At 40.5% G+C, this 21,940-nt stretch overlaps 1 protein-coding gene across 1 annotated transcript in view; it reads left to right on the top strand.

Moving 5' to 3' along the window:
- The window catches only part of LOC140476800 (uncharacterized), a 180,227-nt gene extending 159,168 nt beyond the window's left edge, over positions 1 to 21,059 (top strand). Inside the window, exons 21-30 of the mRNA XM_072569595.1 lie at positions 1,431 to 1,484; positions 8,977 to 9,048; positions 9,415 to 9,450; positions 11,247 to 11,291; positions 11,409 to 11,441; positions 14,916 to 15,062; positions 15,160 to 15,214; positions 16,232 to 16,417; positions 19,579 to 19,656; positions 20,556 to 21,059. Of these exons, the coding sequence (XP_072425696.1) occupies positions 1,431 to 1,484; positions 8,977 to 9,048; positions 9,415 to 9,450; positions 11,247 to 11,291; positions 11,409 to 11,441; positions 14,916 to 15,062; positions 15,160 to 15,214; positions 16,232 to 16,417; positions 19,579 to 19,656; positions 20,556 to 20,746 (897 nt within the window). The 3' untranslated portion in view covers positions 20,747 to 21,059. The remainder of the gene's footprint in view (positions 1 to 1,430; positions 1,485 to 8,976; positions 9,049 to 9,414; positions 9,451 to 11,246; positions 11,292 to 11,408; positions 11,442 to 14,915; positions 15,063 to 15,159; positions 15,215 to 16,231; positions 16,418 to 19,578; positions 19,657 to 20,555) is intronic.
- Positions 21,060 to 21,940: the final 881 nt, after the last annotated feature.

Below are 21,940 nucleotides of genomic sequence, written 5' to 3' on the forward strand. Positions count from 1 at the left end.
GGCAGATGGAGTTTAATTCAGATAAATGCGAGGTACTGCATTTTGGGAAAGCAAATCGTAGCAGGACTTATACACTTAATGGTAAGGTCCTAGCGAGTGTTGCTGAACAAAGAGACCTTGGAGTTACTTATAGCAGCCTACTTCTGCTGCTATATCTTATTGGCTTTTCCAAATGAGGAAACACACTTCAGTTGTAACCCTTAGAACAGAACTTCTGCTTTTACCAAAGTGGAAGCTCAAAATTTGTTGCCCATATCTAATTGCTTTTGAAAAGAGACATGCCCTTGTACACTAGTTATCTTTTCAAAAGAGTTAGTCAGGTTTGTCAAGCATGATTTGCCCTTTACAAATCCACACTTTCTTTGATCATCTGAAAATGTCACAGGAGATTGATAAATATATATTTTTTTTACTATCTCATTGAACATGAACCTCACTGACATGGCCAGCACTTGTTGGTCATTGATATTGATTAATGGAAGTCAAGATTAGAGTGGTGCTGGAAAAGCACAGCAGGTCAGGCAGCATCTAAGGAGCAGGAAAATCGACGTTTCGGGCAAGTGCCCTTCATCAGGAATGAGGGTGAAGAGATAAATGGAAGGGGGGGGTGGAGTTGGGGAGAAGGTAGCTGAGAGTGCAATAGGTGGATGGAGGTGGGGGTAAAGCTGATAGGTTGGAGAGGATAGAGGAGCGGATAGATGGGAAGGAAGATTGACAGATGGGACAGGTCATGAGGATGGTGCTGAGCTGGAAGGTTGGAACTGCGGTAAGGTGGGGGAGAGGGGAAATGAGGAAACTGGTGAAGTCCACATTGATGCCCTGGGGTTGAAGGGTCCCGAGGCAGAAGATGAGGCGTTCTTCCTCCAGGTGTCGGGTGGTGAGGGATTGGTGATGGAGGAGGTCCAGGACCTGCAAGTCCTCGGCAGAGTGGGAGGGGGAGTTGAAATGTTCAGCCACGGAGCGATGGGCCTGATTGGTGCAGGTGTCCCGGAGATGTTCTTTGAAGCACTCTGCGATAAGGCGTTCGGTCTCACCAGTATAGAGGAGACCGCATTGGGAGCAACAGATACAATAAATGACGTGTGGAAGTGCAGGTAAAACTTTGATGGATGTGGAAGGCTCCTTTGGGGCCTTGGACGGAGGTGAGGGGGGAGGTGTGGGTGCAGGTTTTCCAATTCCTGCAGTGGCAAGAGAAGGTGCCGGGAGGCGAGGGTAGATTGGCGGGGGTCATGGACCTGACCAGGTAATCGTGGAGGGAGCGGTCTTTACGAAAAGTGGATAGGGGTGGGGAGGGAAATATATCACTGGTGGTGGGGTCCACTTCTAGGTGGCTGAAATGTCAGCGGATGATGTAATTTATGCGAAGGTTGGTGGGGTGCTTTGCTTCTTTATAGCTTACCTTTTCATGTTATTGTTTGATGTTTGTTTAGGGAGACATTGGTGCACCAGGACTACCAGGTCTTCCAGGGCATTCAGGCTCAGCTGTGAGTAGTATTCAAATTTCAAGTTAATTTCAATTAATGCATTTGATATCAAATTTTGTGTAATTATAACTCTTTAAATTATAGGTTTCTTTTAAAGTTCATGATGATGTTGCAAACCTAAGTTTGGATCTATGTGTTTGAAAGAATTGGAAAGTATTCATTATTTATTTATTCATATTATTCTTATATATAATTATTGAAACAGTTCCAATAAATGATTTCCTATAGTTCACATCCATGTGATCAACAGCATTAGATATTTCATTTGATGTTATCTTAAGAGCAGACAGTGAGAATAATGCTAAATGACATTCCTCGTACTGATTCAGGTCAATATTAATGGGTTATGTGTAGCATATAAATAAAAAAATGTGCTTATACATTCAGTTTTTGTAAGACAACACTTCTCAGTTTAAATGCGATTGCTGACAGTGGTTTTAAAAGTAACCATTAAAAGCTTGCCTTCATTTTCCTGAGCTTCGAATATAAAAATTGGCAAGTTATGTTAGCTGTATAAAACTATGGTTAGGCCGCATTTGGAATATTATGTACAGCTCTGAACACAACACTACCAAAAGGATGTAGATGCTTTGGAGAGGGTGTTGAGAAGGTTTACCAGGATGGTGCCAGGTCTGGAGGGTTTTAGTTATGAGACGAGGTCGGATAAACTTAGATTGAAAAGACAGAGGCTAAGGGGCAACTTGGTAAGAGGTTTACAGAATTATGAGAGGCATAGATAGGGTGGATAGTTAGAGGCTTTTTCCCAGGGTGGAAAGGTCAACTACAAGAGGGCACAGGTTCAAGGTGAGAGGGGGAAGGTTTAGGGGAGATGTACAGGGAAAATGTTTCACACAGAGCGTGGTGGGTGTCTGGAACGCACTGTCAGTGGAGGTGATGGAAGCAGGCACATTAACAACATTTAACGTGTATCTTGATAGATACATGTACTTGAGGTGAACAGAGGGATAGAAACTACATATGAGCACTAAGGTCTCAATAAAGATTGGGAATTGGTGAAGGGCCTGTTCCTGTGCTATATTGTATTGTATAAAATAGAAGACTATAACATGAAGGCAGGCATGATAACACCCAAAACTCTTATACCTCCATTCTAATACACCCCAAGTCCCATTCACCCAATATTTGTCTGCTCACTGGCTCGTAATATGGCAGTACCCCAATTTTAAAATTTCAATCTTTGTTTCCAATTCACTTCATGGCCTCACCTCTCACTATCTCTGTAATTCCCTCCAACTCCCAACTACATTCATCTAATTGAGGACTCTTGCACATCCCTAATTTTAATCACTGCTCAGTAGGTGGCAGTGCCTTCAGTTGACAAGGTCCTAAGTTCTGGAATTTCTTCCTTCTTTCTCTCCATCTTTCTGTCTCATGTTCCCCCTTAAAGACAATTGCTAAAAGTTGCCTGCATCCTTGTCTGGTTAGGTGTCAAACTTAATTTAAGTTGCTCCTGTGAAATACCCTGGGATAATATACGTATGAATGTATGAGTTAGGAGTAGGAATAGGCCCTTAAAGCTTACTCAACAAGATCACGGCTGATCTGATTACTTCACATTCCCCCCAATCTCTTTACATCTTTCATCTCTCCGCTATGCAAAATATACTGTGGACTTATGTGCATGTGCACATCACACACACACACACACACACACACACACACTCACACAGATGAGCTGTTTAATCAATCATGTTTAAGCAGCTCTCAACTGGTACTCTCCCTGTGCCCTGTATCATCCTCTGATTTTAACATTTATTCATTATTTTTAAGAGATGTAGTGGTGTCTGCCCCAGTCACTCGTTTGGCAGTGTTCCCTGAGAACAAAATATTTCAATTTCTCAGCAACATTAGTGAGATTTAACCAATCCTTGGATGATGATGGGATGGTGTAGGGGATGGGCTTAGATTAATTCACAGGTTGGTGCAACATCGAGGGTCAAAGGGCCTGTTCTGCACTATATTGTACTATGTTCAATTTATGTAACATCCCAATGATCTTAAGGCTGTCGTAAAACATTTTACAGTGAAGAGATTCCAGGAAAGAGTCATATCCAACTCAAAACATTAAAGCGGTTTCTCTCTCCATAGGTGCTACTGGACCAGCTGAGTTTCTTTGGCATTTTCTGTGTTAGTTTCAGATTTCCAGTGTCTGCACAGTATTTTGCTTTTATTACAGCAAGGACCTTTTTTTGAATTTCAGTCACTGCTATTATGTCAGAAACACAGCAGCCATAATGTACACAGCAAGCTCCCCTAAACAAGAGTGAGGTCATGCTGAAATAATCTATTTTAATTTGTTGGTGGAAAGACTCTATGACTCTATGTATATTGATAAAGACAAGAGGAAGATTTCTCATATTCAGCTTTGAAGTAAAGGCCATATGGGATCTTATACGTCCACATCAGAAGGTAAATAGGACCTTGATTTAATGTCTTTTCCAATGTTGCAATACACCATTTGTACTCCAACAGCACTTTCTGCAAATATTTTTTTCTCTCCTGACACACCTTGTCAATTTGAACAATAATTTTAAATCAACAAATTCTTATCATTGATCTCCTCCAAACAGAGGAAATAATCTTTACTTATTCGTTCCATCAAAACCCTCCCTAATCTCAGTAATCTGTATTGTGTCTCTTCATCGTCTCTTCAATGGTAGTATAGTGCTCGTATGGCAAGATTGTCTTCTTTGAGTCAACTCTGGCTCAACTGGTAACACTCTCATCTTAGACTCACGAGGTTGTAGCTTCAAGTACCACTCCAGGTCTTGGAGCACAAGAATCCAAACTGCTATTCCAGTGCAGTACCGACAGTGAAACTGATAAGCCATTAAACTGAGGCCTCTCCACACCCTTAGGAGGATAGAGGAAAAAAAAATGCCATGCCATTATTTCGAAGCAGAACAGGAGAGTTACCCCTGGTGCCAAGGCCAATATCTTTCTCTCACAAAAATAGATGACCCAGTCATCATCTCTTGCTGTTTGTAGCAGCTCAATGTGCACAATTGTTGCGTTTTCCACAAGACAATATTGATTAACTGTCATAAGTATCCCATTGACTGTAAAGCACTTTGAAACATCTGGTGGTTATGTATGTTTTTTTTATTAAAAATTTATCATCTACAACTTCCAATCCACAGCATTACCTTGGTCAGTTCATGCTTTAGCCTTGCTATGGATTTCAAGTCCATTCTGTTAAGGGGCAGCAGAAAATTTTAAATAGTCCATATGTATAAAGGTGGAAATGAGTCCATAGCAGTGCCTAGGAATGATCAAAATGCATACTTGCTCCCCATAGCCTAAATTACGCAGTGAAAGTTACCTTTCTAGGGCTTTCCCATTGCTGGTATTCAAGGAACTGATCAGTTGTTACCCAGTTCAGCCTCTTCTACATTTTTGGATATCAGTATTTCCCAGTTGCATACCACAACTATCTTACTTTACTGTCGGTCGTTTCTACTATCCTCATTTCTAAGCATTGGGCTATGGATTTCCGTTGAATTGGTACGTACTTACGGGCAAAATATTGCAATGATTTGCCATTGTTTTCTGCAGGATAGTTGATCATAAAGCTGTCTTCCTTTTACCATCTATCTTTGGGTATAATGGGAAGTTTAAAGGCTGATAATCAATTGTTGCTTTACAAAGATACCTTCCATGGTCAATAAGTTCTGGTGCAGGACTCAAATGCACCCATCCAGAGAGAGGGATATGATGACATTGTCTCAAAATCTCCACTACTCTAATGTATACTATAAAAATAGTGATAGCCTCTACTTGCTCCTCCTTGACTTCTTTTAACAGTCTAGACTGCAGTCCATCACACCCTGTGATTCATCAATAAGTACTGCAACCTTTTTTGAAGTAAATAAAACAATTTCTAATTCATTAAACATTTTCTGCTGAAAATTTACAACTTTTCTTCTTTTAGCTCTTCCAATGCCCCTGTGTACATCTCTACATCACTTTCTAGATTTCTTATTATCAGAGATTTCATTAGCCTCAGATTTATAATGAGTGCATTTTAAGTTCCTTCTTAGATTTGATCTCTTTAGTTTTCCACAGAACTCTATTATTTGATAAGAGCACTCAATCTTACCATTTGGCAATAAGTCTATTTTCCAATTTGTCCATCTTGTTTGACTTTCTATTTCTGTGTCCTCAGGTGGATCACTTCACTAGATTTTTTGCCTGATTACTAAAGGCCTAATCCCTTTTTATCTTGTAGAACTTTTTCTTTTCCCAACCCTACACCTTAAGTTTGACTCTGCTTTTCCACACTTACAATGAATCTCATTCTGTTCTGGTTTCCCCTAAAACTGGAAAATAGTAGATTTTTTTTAAAGAATCATGCATATGTGGTTTAATTTAGAATACAGCATGAGTGGTGGTGGGTGTAAAATATCATTTAATGAGCTACATTACATATTTCAGAGCTAATTGAGTTTTTAATCAATTAATATCCAGTTTAATAATAAACCAAACTCTGTTAAAGAGGCTTTTATTAAATATTTAGTAAAATGAGTAAGTTTAGTGCGGTGATTTGAATTTACCTTTTTGACTAAGCCTGTCATAAAGCAGTACTCCAGAGTGTTTTTCGAGTTAAATTACAAATGTTACAGAAGATTATAATGTGTGGTAAATGCAATGTAAATGATATGTATAGCAAAGGTAATCTTCTTGCCAGAAATACATTAATGTAGTCAATTTAAAACTTGCTGTCCTCATCTATTAGCATTGACGATCATAGGAGCTCTCTTTAACCATGAGATTCCCAAACTGTCATGCCACTACTACAAATGAGGAGAGCAGGTATTCCTGGCCTAGCTTTTAACCTAAGAGAATTCAAATACACAGTGGCCTGTGGAGTGTACAGATCCAACTTGTAATTCTTCAGCTATCCTGTGATCAGTTGATATATTTTTGCATGTTTGCATGCTGAATGATAGACTGAACTTTTAGATTTTGTGTTAGTGTGCTGACAAGTGAGCTGCATGGCACCCAGTCCATCAATAACTTTTCTCGTGTAATCTTTCACTCTTTGCCTTAATCATTTTACATCCAGCCTCTGCACTCCCCTTCTCTTGGAAACACACTGCAGGAAAGGTGGAACTGTCAGTAATGTCAGGAAATTCAAGCATTCAGGCCACTTGCACCAGCGGCACACCATTTCAGATCGGAATTGGTCCTTCCTCGGTGTTGCTTGAGAGCACATCTCAGAAAGGGAAGCTGGCACTTCACTTTGCCAACAGGGTCCTGGGGCTGCTGGTGGATGCTGGGTGGTGAAGAGATGACAGTGTTTTATTCTGCTGACCAGCAAAAGAGGTCACACAATCAGACACAGCCAACCTGCACCAAGATGGCTGGCCAAATTCGTGCTGTGCCATGGGTCAAAAGCAACACGTGGTACTGTAGGAAGAGGACCATTAAACTTCTGCATTCTGCCAGAGTAACTGTCACCATCTTCTCCCTCTCACTTGAGGGCCTCAACTAACTTCTCCACACACATCTCACCAAGGCTCATGTATTGCAACTCTTGCCATTGCATGCATCATGACTACTCAACGGAACGGTTCTAACCCACCTCATATATACAAGCCATGGAAATCTAGGTCCAGTGCACCCAATGTCGGCCAACTAGGTGCATGGATCTGCACTCCATCACTTTAGCCATTGGTGCTCAGTATCAGTGGCAAAACAAGAAAGGAACAAGAGATCTTGACCTCACTCCAGGTGTCTCTTGTTCAAGGGAGATAGGTTAGTGACTTCAGGTACCAATAGGGAGAAGGATCCACACAAATTCAAGGCTTAGGGGTGTCCTATCAGCAGTTCACATGTTCAATCTCCCTCATAACACATTGATCTTCTGAGAAAAGCTGCACAAAGCATTGTCTTTCGCAATGTCCTAGAGAATGCTCAAGCATGTGAGGGCAGCGTAGCAGTTAACACTCACTCGGAAATATTGAAGGCTAACTAATGATGGATGGATCAAATGGAGATGCCTCAGGATTCTTCTCAATCTGCTGCCTATCATGAGGGACTTCCCTGCACAGTACTCAGACATGATATGCTGGTTGAAGCCTTAAGAGCCATGAAACGTTAGCAGCCTGCAATGTTAGTGCACTGTCCCACTGAATACTTTTCCTGCTGAATTTAAGAGAAAAAGCAGCAATGTGTAGACACTTGAAAATGTGATCACCCACAGATATGAAGCATACAATCAAGTGGATAATGAAACATTTATTCAGCAACAGAAAAGGTGAGAGCCTTTCGGCAACAATATAGGGACCACTTGTTCTTTGCACTAATTGCTTACCATTTAACTGACAATGTTAAGCAAATAGAGGGATTTGAGTTAGTTCTTTCTGGTTTCTCACATTAGACAACACATTGCTCTATGACGCTCTCATGGACGTTACTCCAGGTCAATGTACTGCTCCTTGCTTCTCAGCTTCATCCTCAGAAGATTTCTAACGATCCCCCATTTCTCCTGCATCCAAGAAATTCCACCCCATTTGTCAGCTCCAGCTGTGGTGTGTACAAGTAAGGTATCGGTGCAGTACTGCACTGCAAATGCATGGAAATGGGGCAGTTGCTCCTTAATGGTGAGATTTTGAAGTCATTGTTTGAACTTTAAAGCAGCAAATTTATACTCAATGAACAAAACTTCTAACATCTTCATTCTTGCCTTATTCTTCCAATTTTCTCATCATTGCCTATGGCACTCCAGGCAGGGGAAGATTCCACCACTATGTCCTAGCATGCTTTCAGAATCAAAAACAATTTTCCAGGACATTGATGGTAATGGATGCTTATGACTCTGATTGTCAAAGACAAGTAGTTAGATTCTCCCTTGTTGAAGATGATATTTGCCTGGCACTTGTGTGGTGGCACGAATGTTACTTGCCATTTATCAGTTCTACCTGCATTTTGCATTGACCTTGCTGCACATGAGTATGTTGTACCTATTGAATATGTTGTACCTATTATAGTAAGCTCTGAATTTCATTTCAATGGAAATGGAAATCATGCAGTTTGGAATACACATATCCAGTTTTACACCCATCTGCTGCATTGAAAATCTAGTCCTTTTTATGTAGCTTGTATTTTAACTATGCACATTTTGGCATCCCAGTGCATATATTTTTAATTTGTTGTTGGTGTATAGGTGACATGTATATTCATCTCTAATTGCTGCCAAATAATGGTGGGCCTTCATGTGGGGCAACTGTAGTATGAATGGAGTGTCACAAGAAACAAATAATTCAATATATTAAACCCACTGAATTTTGTGCTTGCCAGCATAAGTATTTGTCAATTTTGAGGTTGCAAAGGGTTGAATTTATCAGCATGAATTACATTAATCATTTATTATTTCTATCCAATATTTAACTTGTATGACAGAGCAGTAGCCAAGAAATAGTCCCCAGTTTAATAGGAGCTCAGATTTGTTTTATTTTTACACTTGCAGGGTTTAAGAGGCGAGCCAGGACTTCCAGGCCAGACTGGCCCAATTGGGATTCCTGGAGCAAAGGGAAATAAGGTAGGGATTATAAATCCATGACTGGGCTAAACATGAAGTTCACATACTGTTCCAAATTGCATTCTACCTTCTGAATAATGTATTTGTTTGAACTTGAACGAACCCCAAATTTTGACCAAACCAACTCCATATTGATTTTGGCTTATAAAATCATTGCTTACAAAAACTGTTCTTCAACTGGAATAATAATGTTACAAAAAGGAATTAAAATGAAAGTATGTGTTAATGTTTGTAAAATGACAAAAATCATTGTAGCAAAAGGTATATCCACATTTTAAATGAAAGCTTGTAATAAATGAATATCTTGGTTTTACCACTGACATATTCACACTTAACACTTTCATGTTATATAATATTATTTTACAGGGTGAGCCAGGAAATCCTGGGAGGAAAGGGAGCCAGGTATTAATGACTTCCTCTCTAATTGCTGTTTTAAGTAATACTAATGGCATCTGGCTCCCAGAAGTGGGACGGTTCTTGAGCATTGTAGAACCATAGAGTGAGACAGCACTGAAGAATGCCTTTCAACCCATTGTGTCCATGCTGGCTCCTTGCAAGGTCAATTTGTCCCTTTCCTCATAGACATGAAATTTTTTAACTACTTCAGGTATCTATCTAATTCCCACTTGAATGGCAATTGAATATGTTTCCATGACTCTTTCGTGCATTGCGTCCATATCATAGCACTGGGTTTATTCTAATCTTGTTTCTTTTTTCTTTGCTGATAATCTTGCATCCATGTCTCATGGTTACTAACCTTCATGACACTGAAATGTGTTGAAGCTCGTTAATACACTGTGCAAATCTGTCATTGATTTTGTTCGCATTTTCGTTTTTCAATGGATCCCTCCACTCTCAATTTAAGCTTTGCCATTCTCCTTTGGAAAAGTCCAATAGCAATATCAGATTTTGCTTTAGTGCAACTGATAAAAGAGAAAGCAGAATTATTCATTTTGCAAGTCTTTCTAAGACAACAGAAGAAGTATGATGAGTAACCATGGTATGTTCAGTTCAACTCCAGGATTAGTGGCACATTAATTTGCTCCTGCCATAATTTTAAAACTGTTACTTTGATTCTCAACAAATATGGAATTAAATGTGGTATTTTAAGTATCCTGTAAAGCAATGACCATTGTATCATGGAATGGTTACAGCATTAAAGTCAACCATTTGTCTAGTTCTGTCTGTGTCAGCTATTTCTCCAATCACATTTTAATTTGTTGGAGGTTACCCTGTTTTTTACTCATTATTATGCAGTTCTCTTTCAAAAGCCTGAATCTGCAGCCACCACACTCTTGGACAACACATTCTTAGTTCTAACCATTCACTGTGTGAGGAAACCTTTCCTCATGTCACTGTTGCTTCTTTTGTCAATAACCTCACATCAGGATTTTCTAGATGATTATTCAACCAACCAAGGACAGTTTCTGCTTATCTCCTTGGTCATGACCTTGCATAAATTTGAACACTTATATTGAATTTACATTAGATTCCCTACAGTATGGAAACAGGCCCTTCGGCCCAACAAATCCACACTGACCCTCCAAAGAGTAACCCACCCAGACTCATTTTGCTACATTTACCCATGACTAATGCACCTAACAGTATGGGCAATTTAACTTGGCCACTTCTCCTGACCTGCACATCTTTTGGATTGTGAGAGGAAGCTGGAGCACCCGGAGAAAACCCACGCAGACATGGGGAAATTGTACAAACTCCACACAGTCACCAGAGGTTGGAATTGAACCCAGCTCCCTGGCACTGAACCACTGTGCCACCCAAATGTTCTCTTCTCCAAGGATAACAGCTACAGCTTTAGAAATCAACCCACGTAACCGAAGTTCCTCATTATGGGACCGTTCTCCTGAATCTTGTTTCCACTCTCTCTAAGATTGTCTCATCACTTGTAGCACATGGACGACTGAATGCCTGATGAAGCATTATTTATTGTTCATGCTGTAAACTTGATTGTTAAATGTGACATTGGAATATTTTAATCTAGTGAATCAATTTTCAATTTAGATGGAAGTTTTCCCAAGACAGGATGAGTTTTTATTTTTGTGATAAAATCATGAATCAATTCTTTGATAAATTTGCTTGTAAATAAAGAGTGACTCTGTGATTTGATATTGTTGGCAGAGAGCTGTACCCAGGGGAGTATACTTGAATGTAATAGTATTATGTATTTTCTCATCCAGGCTGAGAAAGGCAAAGAAGGAGCCCCTGGCTCACCAGGGCCACAGGTAATCAAAAAGAAATGTTTGTGTATACGGAATATCTACTTATGTCACTGTTTGCAAATGTAATTTATTTTCATTAAAGTGTTTCATTAGTAACCTGCTGTGTTCACATTTCCTCAGGGAGCTATTGGTGCTAAAGGAGCAAAAGGCGAGGTAATTGTCTGCAAATTAACCAAAATAAAACGTAATTATCCTTTACTTTGCTGCCTAATACTTTCCTATCAAAATTACTGTCCATTGCCAACTTACATATAAACGTAGCTGTTCCCTTACAGGCAACCTGAGGCAGACAGCCAGCAACACATGTAGCCCCAGCAATGGGGACTTGCTTCAATTTTGATTGGTGGGTGGGCAATGCTTCATTATTATTGGCTGGTGGGCTGCAACTAGAAATCAGATGGTTCAGAACAGCCCATCAACTCCAGTTCACCTCAATACTGGATAGTCAGCCAAACATGGAAACCATAAGAAGTTAGATATATGGGAGTGGTGGAATGTGGGAGCAGGGCGGGATCCTGGAGTGGCAGTGACATAGCTGGTGTTGTGAAAGTCAAAGTTACACTTTTGCCCTTTCTTACCCCACAAATATATCTGCAGATCCCACCTTGGCTGGATCTCAAGTGGATACTGGATGGAGCATAGCATCCTTGTGAAGGGATTAGGCAGGATAAATAGAAGCAGATTATTTTAAGTGTTCCAGGTGCCCTGGACAAGAGAACTCCAGCTGTGACTCAATAGATAACAATCAAAGATCAGAAGGCTGAAGATTTAAGTTTGTTGCAGGGATTTGAGGACATAAATCTACACTGATATTCTACTGCAGCACTGAGTAAATGCTGTATTGCTGGAAGTTCCATCTATTGAATGAGACATTAAATGAAGGTTCTTTCTACTATATCAAATGAGAAAAGATCCTATGCCATTAATTTAATGAAAGAGAAGCAAAGTTCTCTTTGGTCAATGTTTAGTTCTCAAGCAACATTACGTGACACATTGTCTTGTCATGCTTGCATTACAATTTGTAGGAGCTTGCTGGTACAAACTGGCTGCCGCATCTCCTGCATTAAAGTAACAACGACATGGCAACACTACTTCATTTGCTTAAATCACTTTGGAATGCCCTAAGCTGCACAATAGAAATGCAAGACTTTCTTTTCAAGATTAAATGCAAGATGTTTGGTATAGAGAGTGGAACAAAACATTTTGCAGAGAATGAAGTGAGGCTGTGGGATGTTAAGTTTGAAACAAAGGCCATCTGAACATTTAAAAATAACATTGATATCTGATTGAAGGAAAATACCCTTTTCACTGTGCCATTTTTGCCAAAGAAGTAAATTTTTACTAAGTGCCTTTTTGTTGCCATCCTAGTGACTAGTGAAAATGACCTCTAGATGTTTCCCTCTGCGATATGATTCTTTGTCACAAACCTTTGTTGAAGCAGTATCCATGAGGAATTCTAAAAGAAAAAGTAATTGCTTAAAATCACGAATATGAAAGGTATGAAGAGAAGGTTGAACAGAGATCAATATGTTTCATATGTTATAGACATTGTCTGGATCTGCTGTGGAATCAGAACGTGTCAACCTGGGCATTCTTGCACCTACCAAAATGCCACAACATTATGTAACTTTGCCTGGGATGTTTGCCTTTTCACACTACAGTTGTGTTTGCAATGCATTTTAGGAGCCATGATGGAGTGTGGATGTGGAAAAGATAGAAAATCTGCTTCAATTTGCTATACAATAGCTCAGCTTCTTTCCAGCATTTAAAGCCCTCACCAGTAGCAACCCCCACGCCATCCATATTCCCCTCAGATTTCCCCCTTGCCAACTTCATTCCTCCCATATATCCCACATAGACACTCGCCTGATATACATTGGGTATTGTCCTCAGGAGCTATGCAGTAGCAATGGTAATTACTTTAAAATTATGGAGAAAAATAAGCTATTGACAATCTAATAACATGCTGAATTCAAACCCATTATTATAGATACTGAAAAGAAACCAAACATGTGCTAGTGTGTAACCAAAAATGTAAATTTTCAGTTGCCTGTTAGGTATATAAGCAAACAAGAAGCCATGCCAAAGACATTTTCTGTTATCCCAGTTTCTTAAAATGTCAAATCATTCCATACACTAAACTGAGGCCAATTGAGCTATTGAAACCCAATCATACATTCATAGTGGTTTCAGCTGGCATTATAATCCTTACAGTGTGGAAACAGCCCCTTCGGCCCAACAAGTACACACCCTCTGAAGAGTAACCCACCCAGACCCATTCCCCTACCCTATATTACCCCTGACTAATTCATGTAACCTACACATCTCTGAATACAATCCACCTAACCTGCATATCTTTGGATTATGGGAAGAAACTGGAGTAAACTCGCACAGACATGGGGAGAGTGTGCAAACTCCACACAGACAGTCACCCGAGGCTGGAATCGAACCCTGGTCCCTGGCACTCTGAGGTAGCAGTGCTAACCACTGAGCCATTGTGCGATCCTAACAAAAGCTTTCAGCCATATTGTCTGAAACTAACAGAAAAGAATGGTTTAATTTCCCTTTCAGGCAAATTGCCTCTCAATCAATGGAAAGCAATAGGTACAAATATATTTTTTAACTTACAAAGGCAGAAATCTGTAATAGCCAGAGCTAGTGGTTAGTTTAAATCACAGCACAAAAAATAATACAAGCAGAACTTTATTTTACATTTTTAGTATATATTATGGCACTTCAAAGGAAAAGGTAATGGAAATTGTTGCACATCCACAACTATTGGCAATGCAAGATCCACTTACCTTTGCAAGTCAGAGTCCTAGGATGAATCCCTGCCATAAAATAGTGACATTTGAGGATGTCCAAACATTTACATTTTAATTTTACTTAGTATCTGGCTCCTCAGCCGGTTTCCCAAAGGTGATGAACTTAAAACAGAGGTTTTGTGTATTATATCACAGCTTTACAAACCCACACCAGTACGTGAAAATTGTGTGTGGGAGGACATGCAATTTTCTTATGGAATGGGACCTCAATCACTGAAGATTTACATGCGTGTTTTACACCCTGATCTTCCTGAACTATGAAAACACCACATGAAAGGAATGATGTGTGTTCAGGAAGTTGTTCTTCCAGCAAAATAATTATATCACCATTTCATGACCCATTTTCCACATCCATTGGGCGATGAACATTTGACCCCTGGTGTCAAAATGGCTACTTTCTGTGCAAAACAATATCTGTGTGATTTCTGGACTCTGACATTAGAAGATTATCATATGTGAAAGGATTGAGTAGCATAGTGGTTTTGACAGGGTAGATACTGAGAAGCTGGATGGAGAATTTACAATGAAGTGTCATAATCTCAGGATAAGGGATTGTCCATTCGGGACAGGGATGAGCAAGAATTCCTTCACTCAGTATGAATCCTCAGAATTCTCAACCTCAGGGGCTTGTGACTGCTCAGGTGTTGACTTTATTCAAGACTGAGTTCTAAAGAATTAAGGGACATAAGGATAGACTGTCAAGCTGGTGTTGAAGTAGAAGTTCAGCCATATGGCTTACTCTTCCATTTCTTGTGATATATCTTCAAATGTAATGTGTGCACTTTTCTTGTATGTAACCTAGAAAGGTAATGTGGGACCATCTGGTGAGAGGGGAATTGATGGCAAGAATGGAGAACCTGGTCTAATGGGCCCGATAGGACCTCGTGGACCTTCAGGTCAGGAAGGCCCATATGGACTGCCTGGTGTACCTGGACTTCCTGGGAAACCTGTAAGTACATTTAGAATACCAGTTTAGTGAATTGATGTTTTGAGGCATATAGGATATGCACATACGTTGTACATTAACTCATCTTTGTTATATTAAGGCAAAGCCTGTCACGGACGAACGGGTAATGAAACTTTGCAGTAACATGCTTCGCAGTGAGTACATATAAACTACAGTCTCACTTCTTGAAATAGAACTATTACAGCTTGACCGATAGTGCAATATATTTTTTCACTCCTATTTCCAAGTCATTGGCTGAATACTTGAGGCAAATAAACTGATCGGATTATGGGCGTAGGTGAGGTGATTGGAACTGATTGGATAATTCTACAGAGAGCTGGAATGAATTCAGTGGGCCAAACAGCTGGAATGATGCTCCAGTTCTAATAAAGCTGTCGAGCATGGGTTGCTAGAATTTGCTGAACGTTTCCGTTATTATACATTATCATATACTTTATTATATATTCTATAGCTGCTCTTCATGTCTAAACAGTTGACAACCATGGAACTTGTAACACAAGAGACAAGTCCTGTCCCTATTCATTGCCAGTACATTCCCTGGGTGGGGGTAAAGGAGTAGCAGACAGGATCTGGCATCCTGAATATGTGTGCTTTCCTTAGGCCAGTGCCACCTTATTGTAGGACTTACCTTGAAATCAGTAGGGTATAGAGAGTGTTGAACACATTAATACTGCATTTTTGCTGAATGGTGATGTACAGTGAAAACTTTTAGATGCCATCTTATTTTTTGTCACATGTGATTCAGTTGGTATCACTCTTGTTTCTGCATCATAAGATTCTGAATTTAAGTCTGACACTCCAGTGTAGCACTGAGGGAGTGCTGCACTGTCAGAGGCACTGTTTTTCAGATGAGAAATTAAACCCCTACCTTCCTACTTGGATGGATGTCAATGATGCTGTTTTGAAGAGCAGGGGAGTTATCTCTGTTTGATATTCCAATCAATATCAATCACTCAATGAACATCACTTAACCAGGTTATCTGGCCATTCTCACAATGGTGACAATGTGGGAGTTTGCATGTGCAAACATGTGTCCCACATTACAACATGGATTACACTTCCAAAATATTGCATCCCCATAAAATGCTTTGGAACACCTAGTGATGGTGAAAGGCGCAATGTAAATATATCCTTTGCATTCAATTATACAGCTCAGTTGCCATCATTACTTCAAAGCATGAGGCCCAACTGTCAATGTGAAGGAATTAAGGGAACACCTGGACAACCAGGAATGCCAGGACAGCAAGGACAACGGGGATTACCTGGCTACCCAGGCAGGGCAGCCAGACGAGGATATCGAGGGCTACCTGGTGTACCTGGACTACCAGGGATGAAAGGTACAATAAAGTTCAGGAAACCTTTCCCATGGGGCTTTGTTCACAGTACAAGTTGTTCCATTACTGGCTTTTTTACAACTAATTAGTGGTGAGGGGTAGCAGATGTGATGGGTCTCCACATTTAGGAGGGCAATATAGGTGGAAATGAGCTGTCAGGGTACAGAGGGATGAAAGGGATCATGGAGGCTCAGGGTGAGGTACCTGGTGACCAAGCAGAGCTATTGCTCATGGTGACCATCGTGAGCTCTGTTTACGGCTATCACTTACCATTCTTTAGATGTGTAATGGTTGGGACAATGCCCAATGGATGAAGTTGATGTCGGTTTGATGGGTGAAAGTGCAGGATTCACATCCCCTGGACATTAGGATACTGAAGCAGAAATACGTGAAGTGTTGTTTGCAAATTCCAGCTTCATTTTCTTTGCAATTGTTTCTCACACATTTGTAATGCATACAGAGTGAATGTGCATAGGCTTCAAATGCTGGTTAGAGGCAGATTACAACATGCCATTGGTGCTGGCCCAACTTACATTGTCATCTCAATGACGCAGAGTTAGTGAGAATAATTTAAAAGGAGGTGCATGTTGAGCAAAGGCACTCCATAACTTGTAGAACATCAAGGAGAACATCACTCCATCAAAAGTCATGTAGTATGATAATGGACTCTACTGAATTCAAGAATATGTTTCACGGTTGAGGTGGGTCTGGGATAGGAAGGGAGTTGATAGGAAGGGAGTTGATGTACAGCAGGCACTTCCTTTTGATCAGCTGGTGCCGCAGCTTCACCCAGTTTTTGCCTATGTTATGGCCAGGGCCATAGTGGAGTAGACAATAGGGCTGTTGTAGACATGTTTCTGCTGATAGAACCTGTCTAGGGGGCCCTCCAGTATAATCAGACAGAGTGTGGAGCATTATGCTGGTGTGCTGTGATCTGCATGAAGCTACTTGGATGTGCCTGAACTGCTGTGCTCTTCCAGCACCACTAGTCCAGAATCTGGTTTCCAGCATCTGCAGTCAATGTTTTTACCACAATCACAGCAGGCAATGAGGTGATGTGACTGAAGCTGAGGGAATGGGAGAAGGATGAGCACATTAAGTTGGAGGATGCTATCCTTTTGCTTGACAAAACCTAGCTGCAGTATGCTGTACAAGCAGACAGGACCTGATCAACACCTGGATCTGGTAGATGCACATTTGACTGTAGAAGACCATCAAGGACTGTCAACGTGACTAGGCCAGCATATGGTTTGCAATTTTGAGTGTGACCTGTACCCTGTATTGGTTTGTGTTCCTCTTTTTCTGTCTGTAAGCTCATGTTTAGATTTGTCCCCAATTACTTGCCTGTATGGTATGTTCCATGACTGGACAAATACCAGATGAGGGTATCCAGAGGGCATTAGGGACAGAGTAGCTATGACGTAGGAAGAGTATTACATAGGGACAGAAGTAGGCCATTCAGTCCCTTGAGCCTGTTCTGCCATTCAATGAGATCATGGCTAACCCATGGCCTAACTGCATGGACCTACCTTTGACCCATATCCCTCAATATCTTTGCTTAATAAAGATATATCTATCCCTGATTTCAAACTAACAACTATCAACCTTATTTGTGGAAAGAGTTCCAAACATCTACCACCCTTCGTGTGTAGAAGTGCTTCCTAACATCTCTGACCTTAGTTTTTAGGATATGGTCGAGAGTGTGGTGCTGGAAAAGCACAGCAGATCAGGCAGCATCCAAGGAGCAGGAGAATTGACATTTCGGGCATAAACCCTTCATCAGGAATGACACTTTCTCCCTTTAGAATATGGTTCTAGAATGGTTGTGTTTATATCCAAGAGAAACCCAAAACAGCATTGGCCTGGGAGAGAGTACCACACTGATACCTGGACTGCAGGGTTAAATTAGGATAATAAACCTCAGAAATTAGGAGGTTAGACAGTAATTTGAAGTGTAGTTTGAGCTTTTAAAGGGAAAACAAAGGGTGGAATTAGTTTATCTTTATCCACCCTATTTTTCTCTGTTCAGGTGGGATAGATTTCAGGACAGGAAAACTGTACAACCTGGTGACTACAGTTCCACAGTGACTAGGCTAAAAGAATGGGGCTATGTGTGTGTGTTTTAGGGAATGTCAGTCATGCTGGCTATACCCCATTAGCAGCATGACTTTCTAGCTGCTGTATCATGTCAATGCCAGTGAGTGGTAACGCCAGATTGCCAGTGCTTGGCCAGGTGCATAGCAGCCTTTCAAAGATAACACAGGCACAAGGAATTTGGCCATTTAGCAGATATCCAGGGAGTGGTGAGTTGCTGTGGAATATTACCTGGTGAAATGGGCATAAAATCAGATATGAGGAGCACTGTAGGACTGGGTTAAGTCATCGATGATGTTCATTTCCTAAGCTATGGTGAGAAATCTCACTTGGCTGTATATAGTCTTCTCTTCAAATAGAGAACCTATTTTGTTGTTTCACCATCCCCCCTGTGTGATTGGTATTTTTCTGTGGGATGTGGAAGTCGCTGGCTGGCCAGCATGTATTGCCCGTCCCTAGTTGTCTTTGAGAAGGTGGTTGTGTTTATATCCAAGAGAAACCCAAAACAGCATTGGCCTGGGAGAGAGTACCACACTGATACCTGGACTGCAGGGTTAAGTTAGGATAATAAACCTCAGAAATTAGGAGGTTAGACAGTAATTTGAAGTGTAGTTTGAGATTTTAAAGGGAAAACAAAGGGTGGATAGAACAAAATTAGTTCCATTAATTGGGAAGTCTAGGACCAACTTCATTCAGAAGTGAAATTAGGAAAATATTCTACATATGCTTGGACCTCTGTTTTGCCAATGGCAGTGGATGCTGGAAAAATCTAAGGATAGAAGGCAAAAGCAGTTATTTGAAGTTAGGCCACAGATCAACTATGATCTTATAGAATTGACTTGAATTCTCAGGATTCTTTGCTCCTACATTAACTTTTATTACTCATTCCAAATTGCTACCATTGTGTGACATATGAGGAACATTTCGGACAAGTAGATGAGGTGTAGTTCAAGTGGTGCAGTACTGCCAAAACCAATCTTCCAAGGTTCTCATAATGATGTATTGGCATTAACTGTTATTTTATGCCAATTTCTGCAATAAATTGTCTTAAAGTTCATCAATATTTTTAGGTGAGCGGGGACCAAAAGGAGCTAAAGGCATGAAAGGTGAAGAGCATCCAGGGTTACCTGGCCCGCCTGGTCAATCAGGTGAGGTTTAGAAAAACTGCAAACAATTAAAACAAAAACACAGGTAAGGTGATGGAGTGTGCTTAGTGTTCCAACATATTATGCTAAGTGTTGGTACAGAGTCAGATCATGTCTGACTTTCCATAAGATGAATTTTAATCTTGGAAGTGCTTTCATTAGCAAGCTAGCCACTGATTTCCAGGTTATTTTAGCATAGAGGCAAAATCAGAAAGTCGGACATGCTTAGCTGATGTTATTGTGATATGATCAGTCTTTGAACCATGTCCGTCTTCCCATGCTTTTTCTAGGTGCATTCACATTGTTTGCTACAGCAATGTTGTTTTGCAACAATGTTGCAATAATAATTTTAAGAGCAATGTGCGAAGTTAGGGCCCAATTAATTGAAAAGGAGTGAGATTTTAGATAAAGGGTTACTGTAATTTATTTTATTTCAGAGCTCCTTCTTTCCCTAATATACCCAGTATACAGTCTGTCAGGGAGAATTTCCACAGGAATCTGCTAAGCATTCACTATAGCTTCGGCAGAAGTGTCACAGAAGCCCTAGTTTTAGTTCTGCTTTATAGAAAATCTAGCATAATGGTTCAGTAGCAAATCTTGAAACTTATATGCAAGAAGGTCCATCCTAAACATAATTGTTAATTGTAAATTAGAGAATTCATAAATTCTTAACTTACAGTTGATTTTTATATTTATTTTCTTCTGTGCTTCAGACTCCTTCATTAAAGAAAGATAGTAAGTCCTTTATGCAGCCCAATCTGACAATCCGTCTACTAATTAGTCCAATGCTGTGAGAACTGTTAAGCAGAACAGAAGCACACAAAAAAAATCACTAGCCATGTCATATCTAATGTACACTGCACACCCAAGAAAGAAAACTTAAGAATTATCTGTAATTCTAGGTCTACCAGGATTACCAGGTCCGACTGGTCATGGAGTGCCTGGAGTGGATGGGGAACCTGGAAGAAATGGAGCACTCGGGAGCCCAGGAAAGCGTGGACCACCAGGCCCACCCGGAGTATGCGATATATCCAGCTGTTATAATTCCTATAATAATGGCCGAAGCCCTTTTAACAAAGGACCAAATTTTTGACGGTCTTATGCGGTTCAGAGTCTGGGAGTTGCATCCAGTCATGTCATCTGATGTGTCCTTTACTTGCTGCCAAATAGGAGGAACAGTTTCTCAGGAAGAAAACAATTGGCACATGAACCAATAGCGAATTATTACAAGTTACAGTCTGTTATACGGTATGCTACTGATTTTGGAATACTTCAATACAAACATTTTAAACACACCACGTGCTGTGCATGTATGTTTATCCCCTACAGATTTTTTTTAAAATAAATTTTGATAGCAGCTTTGCTGTTGACTCTGTAGCTAGTTCTTGAAGAGAAAAAAATTACAAATGTGATGGTTGGCAGTGATTGCTTGCTATTGTTAAGCCTTATATTCATCCCATTTTTTGCAGTGGGAAGGAAAATCCAGCAGAGAGTCCATCAGAGATTACTGATGAGGCTGAGAAGCTGCATTTGACATCTGTGGGCTTGACCATTTGTTTTGAATGTTTTACCATCTTTGACTTTTTTAGGCCATAAGAAGGAGGAGCAGAAGTAGGCCATTTGGCCAATCGAGTTTGCTCTGCCTGTTACTGAGATCATGGTTGATCGGATAATCCTCATCTCCACTCTCCTGCTTTCTACTGTACCCTTGATTCTATTAATATTTAGAAATCTGTCTGTCTCAGTCGAGAATATAGAATGTGGAACATAGAAAAGGACAGCACCGAACAGGCCCTTCAGCCCATGATGTTGTGCCGAGGATTATTCCTCATCTAAAATAAAATAACCTAACCTACGCACTCCTCAATTCACTGCTATCCATGTGCATGTTCAGGAGTCGCCGAAATGTCCCTAATGACTCTGTTTCCATCACCACTGGCAATGCATTCCATGCATTCACAACTCTCTGCGTAAAGAACCTACCTCTGAAGTCTCCTGTATACCTTCTTCCTAATATCTTCAAACTACGACCCCTTGCGCCAGTTAATCCTGCCCGGGGGAAAAGTCTCTGGCTATTGACTCTATCCATGCCTCTCATTACCTTGTATACCTCAATCAGGTCACCTCTCTTCATCCTTCTCTCCAGAGAGAAAAGTCCAAGCTTATTTAACCTCCCTTCGTAAGGCAAGCCCTCCAGTCCAGGCAGCATCCTGGTAAACCTTCTTTGCAACTTTCTCCAAAGCCTCCATATCTTCCCTAATAGGGCAACCAGAACTGGACACAATAT

Source organism: Chiloscyllium punctatum, chromosome 5, assembly GCF_047496795.1.
Source record: "Chiloscyllium punctatum isolate Juve2018m chromosome 5, sChiPun1.3, whole genome shotgun sequence".
Classification (NCBI taxonomy): domain Eukaryota; kingdom Metazoa; phylum Chordata; class Chondrichthyes; order Orectolobiformes; family Hemiscylliidae; genus Chiloscyllium; species Chiloscyllium punctatum.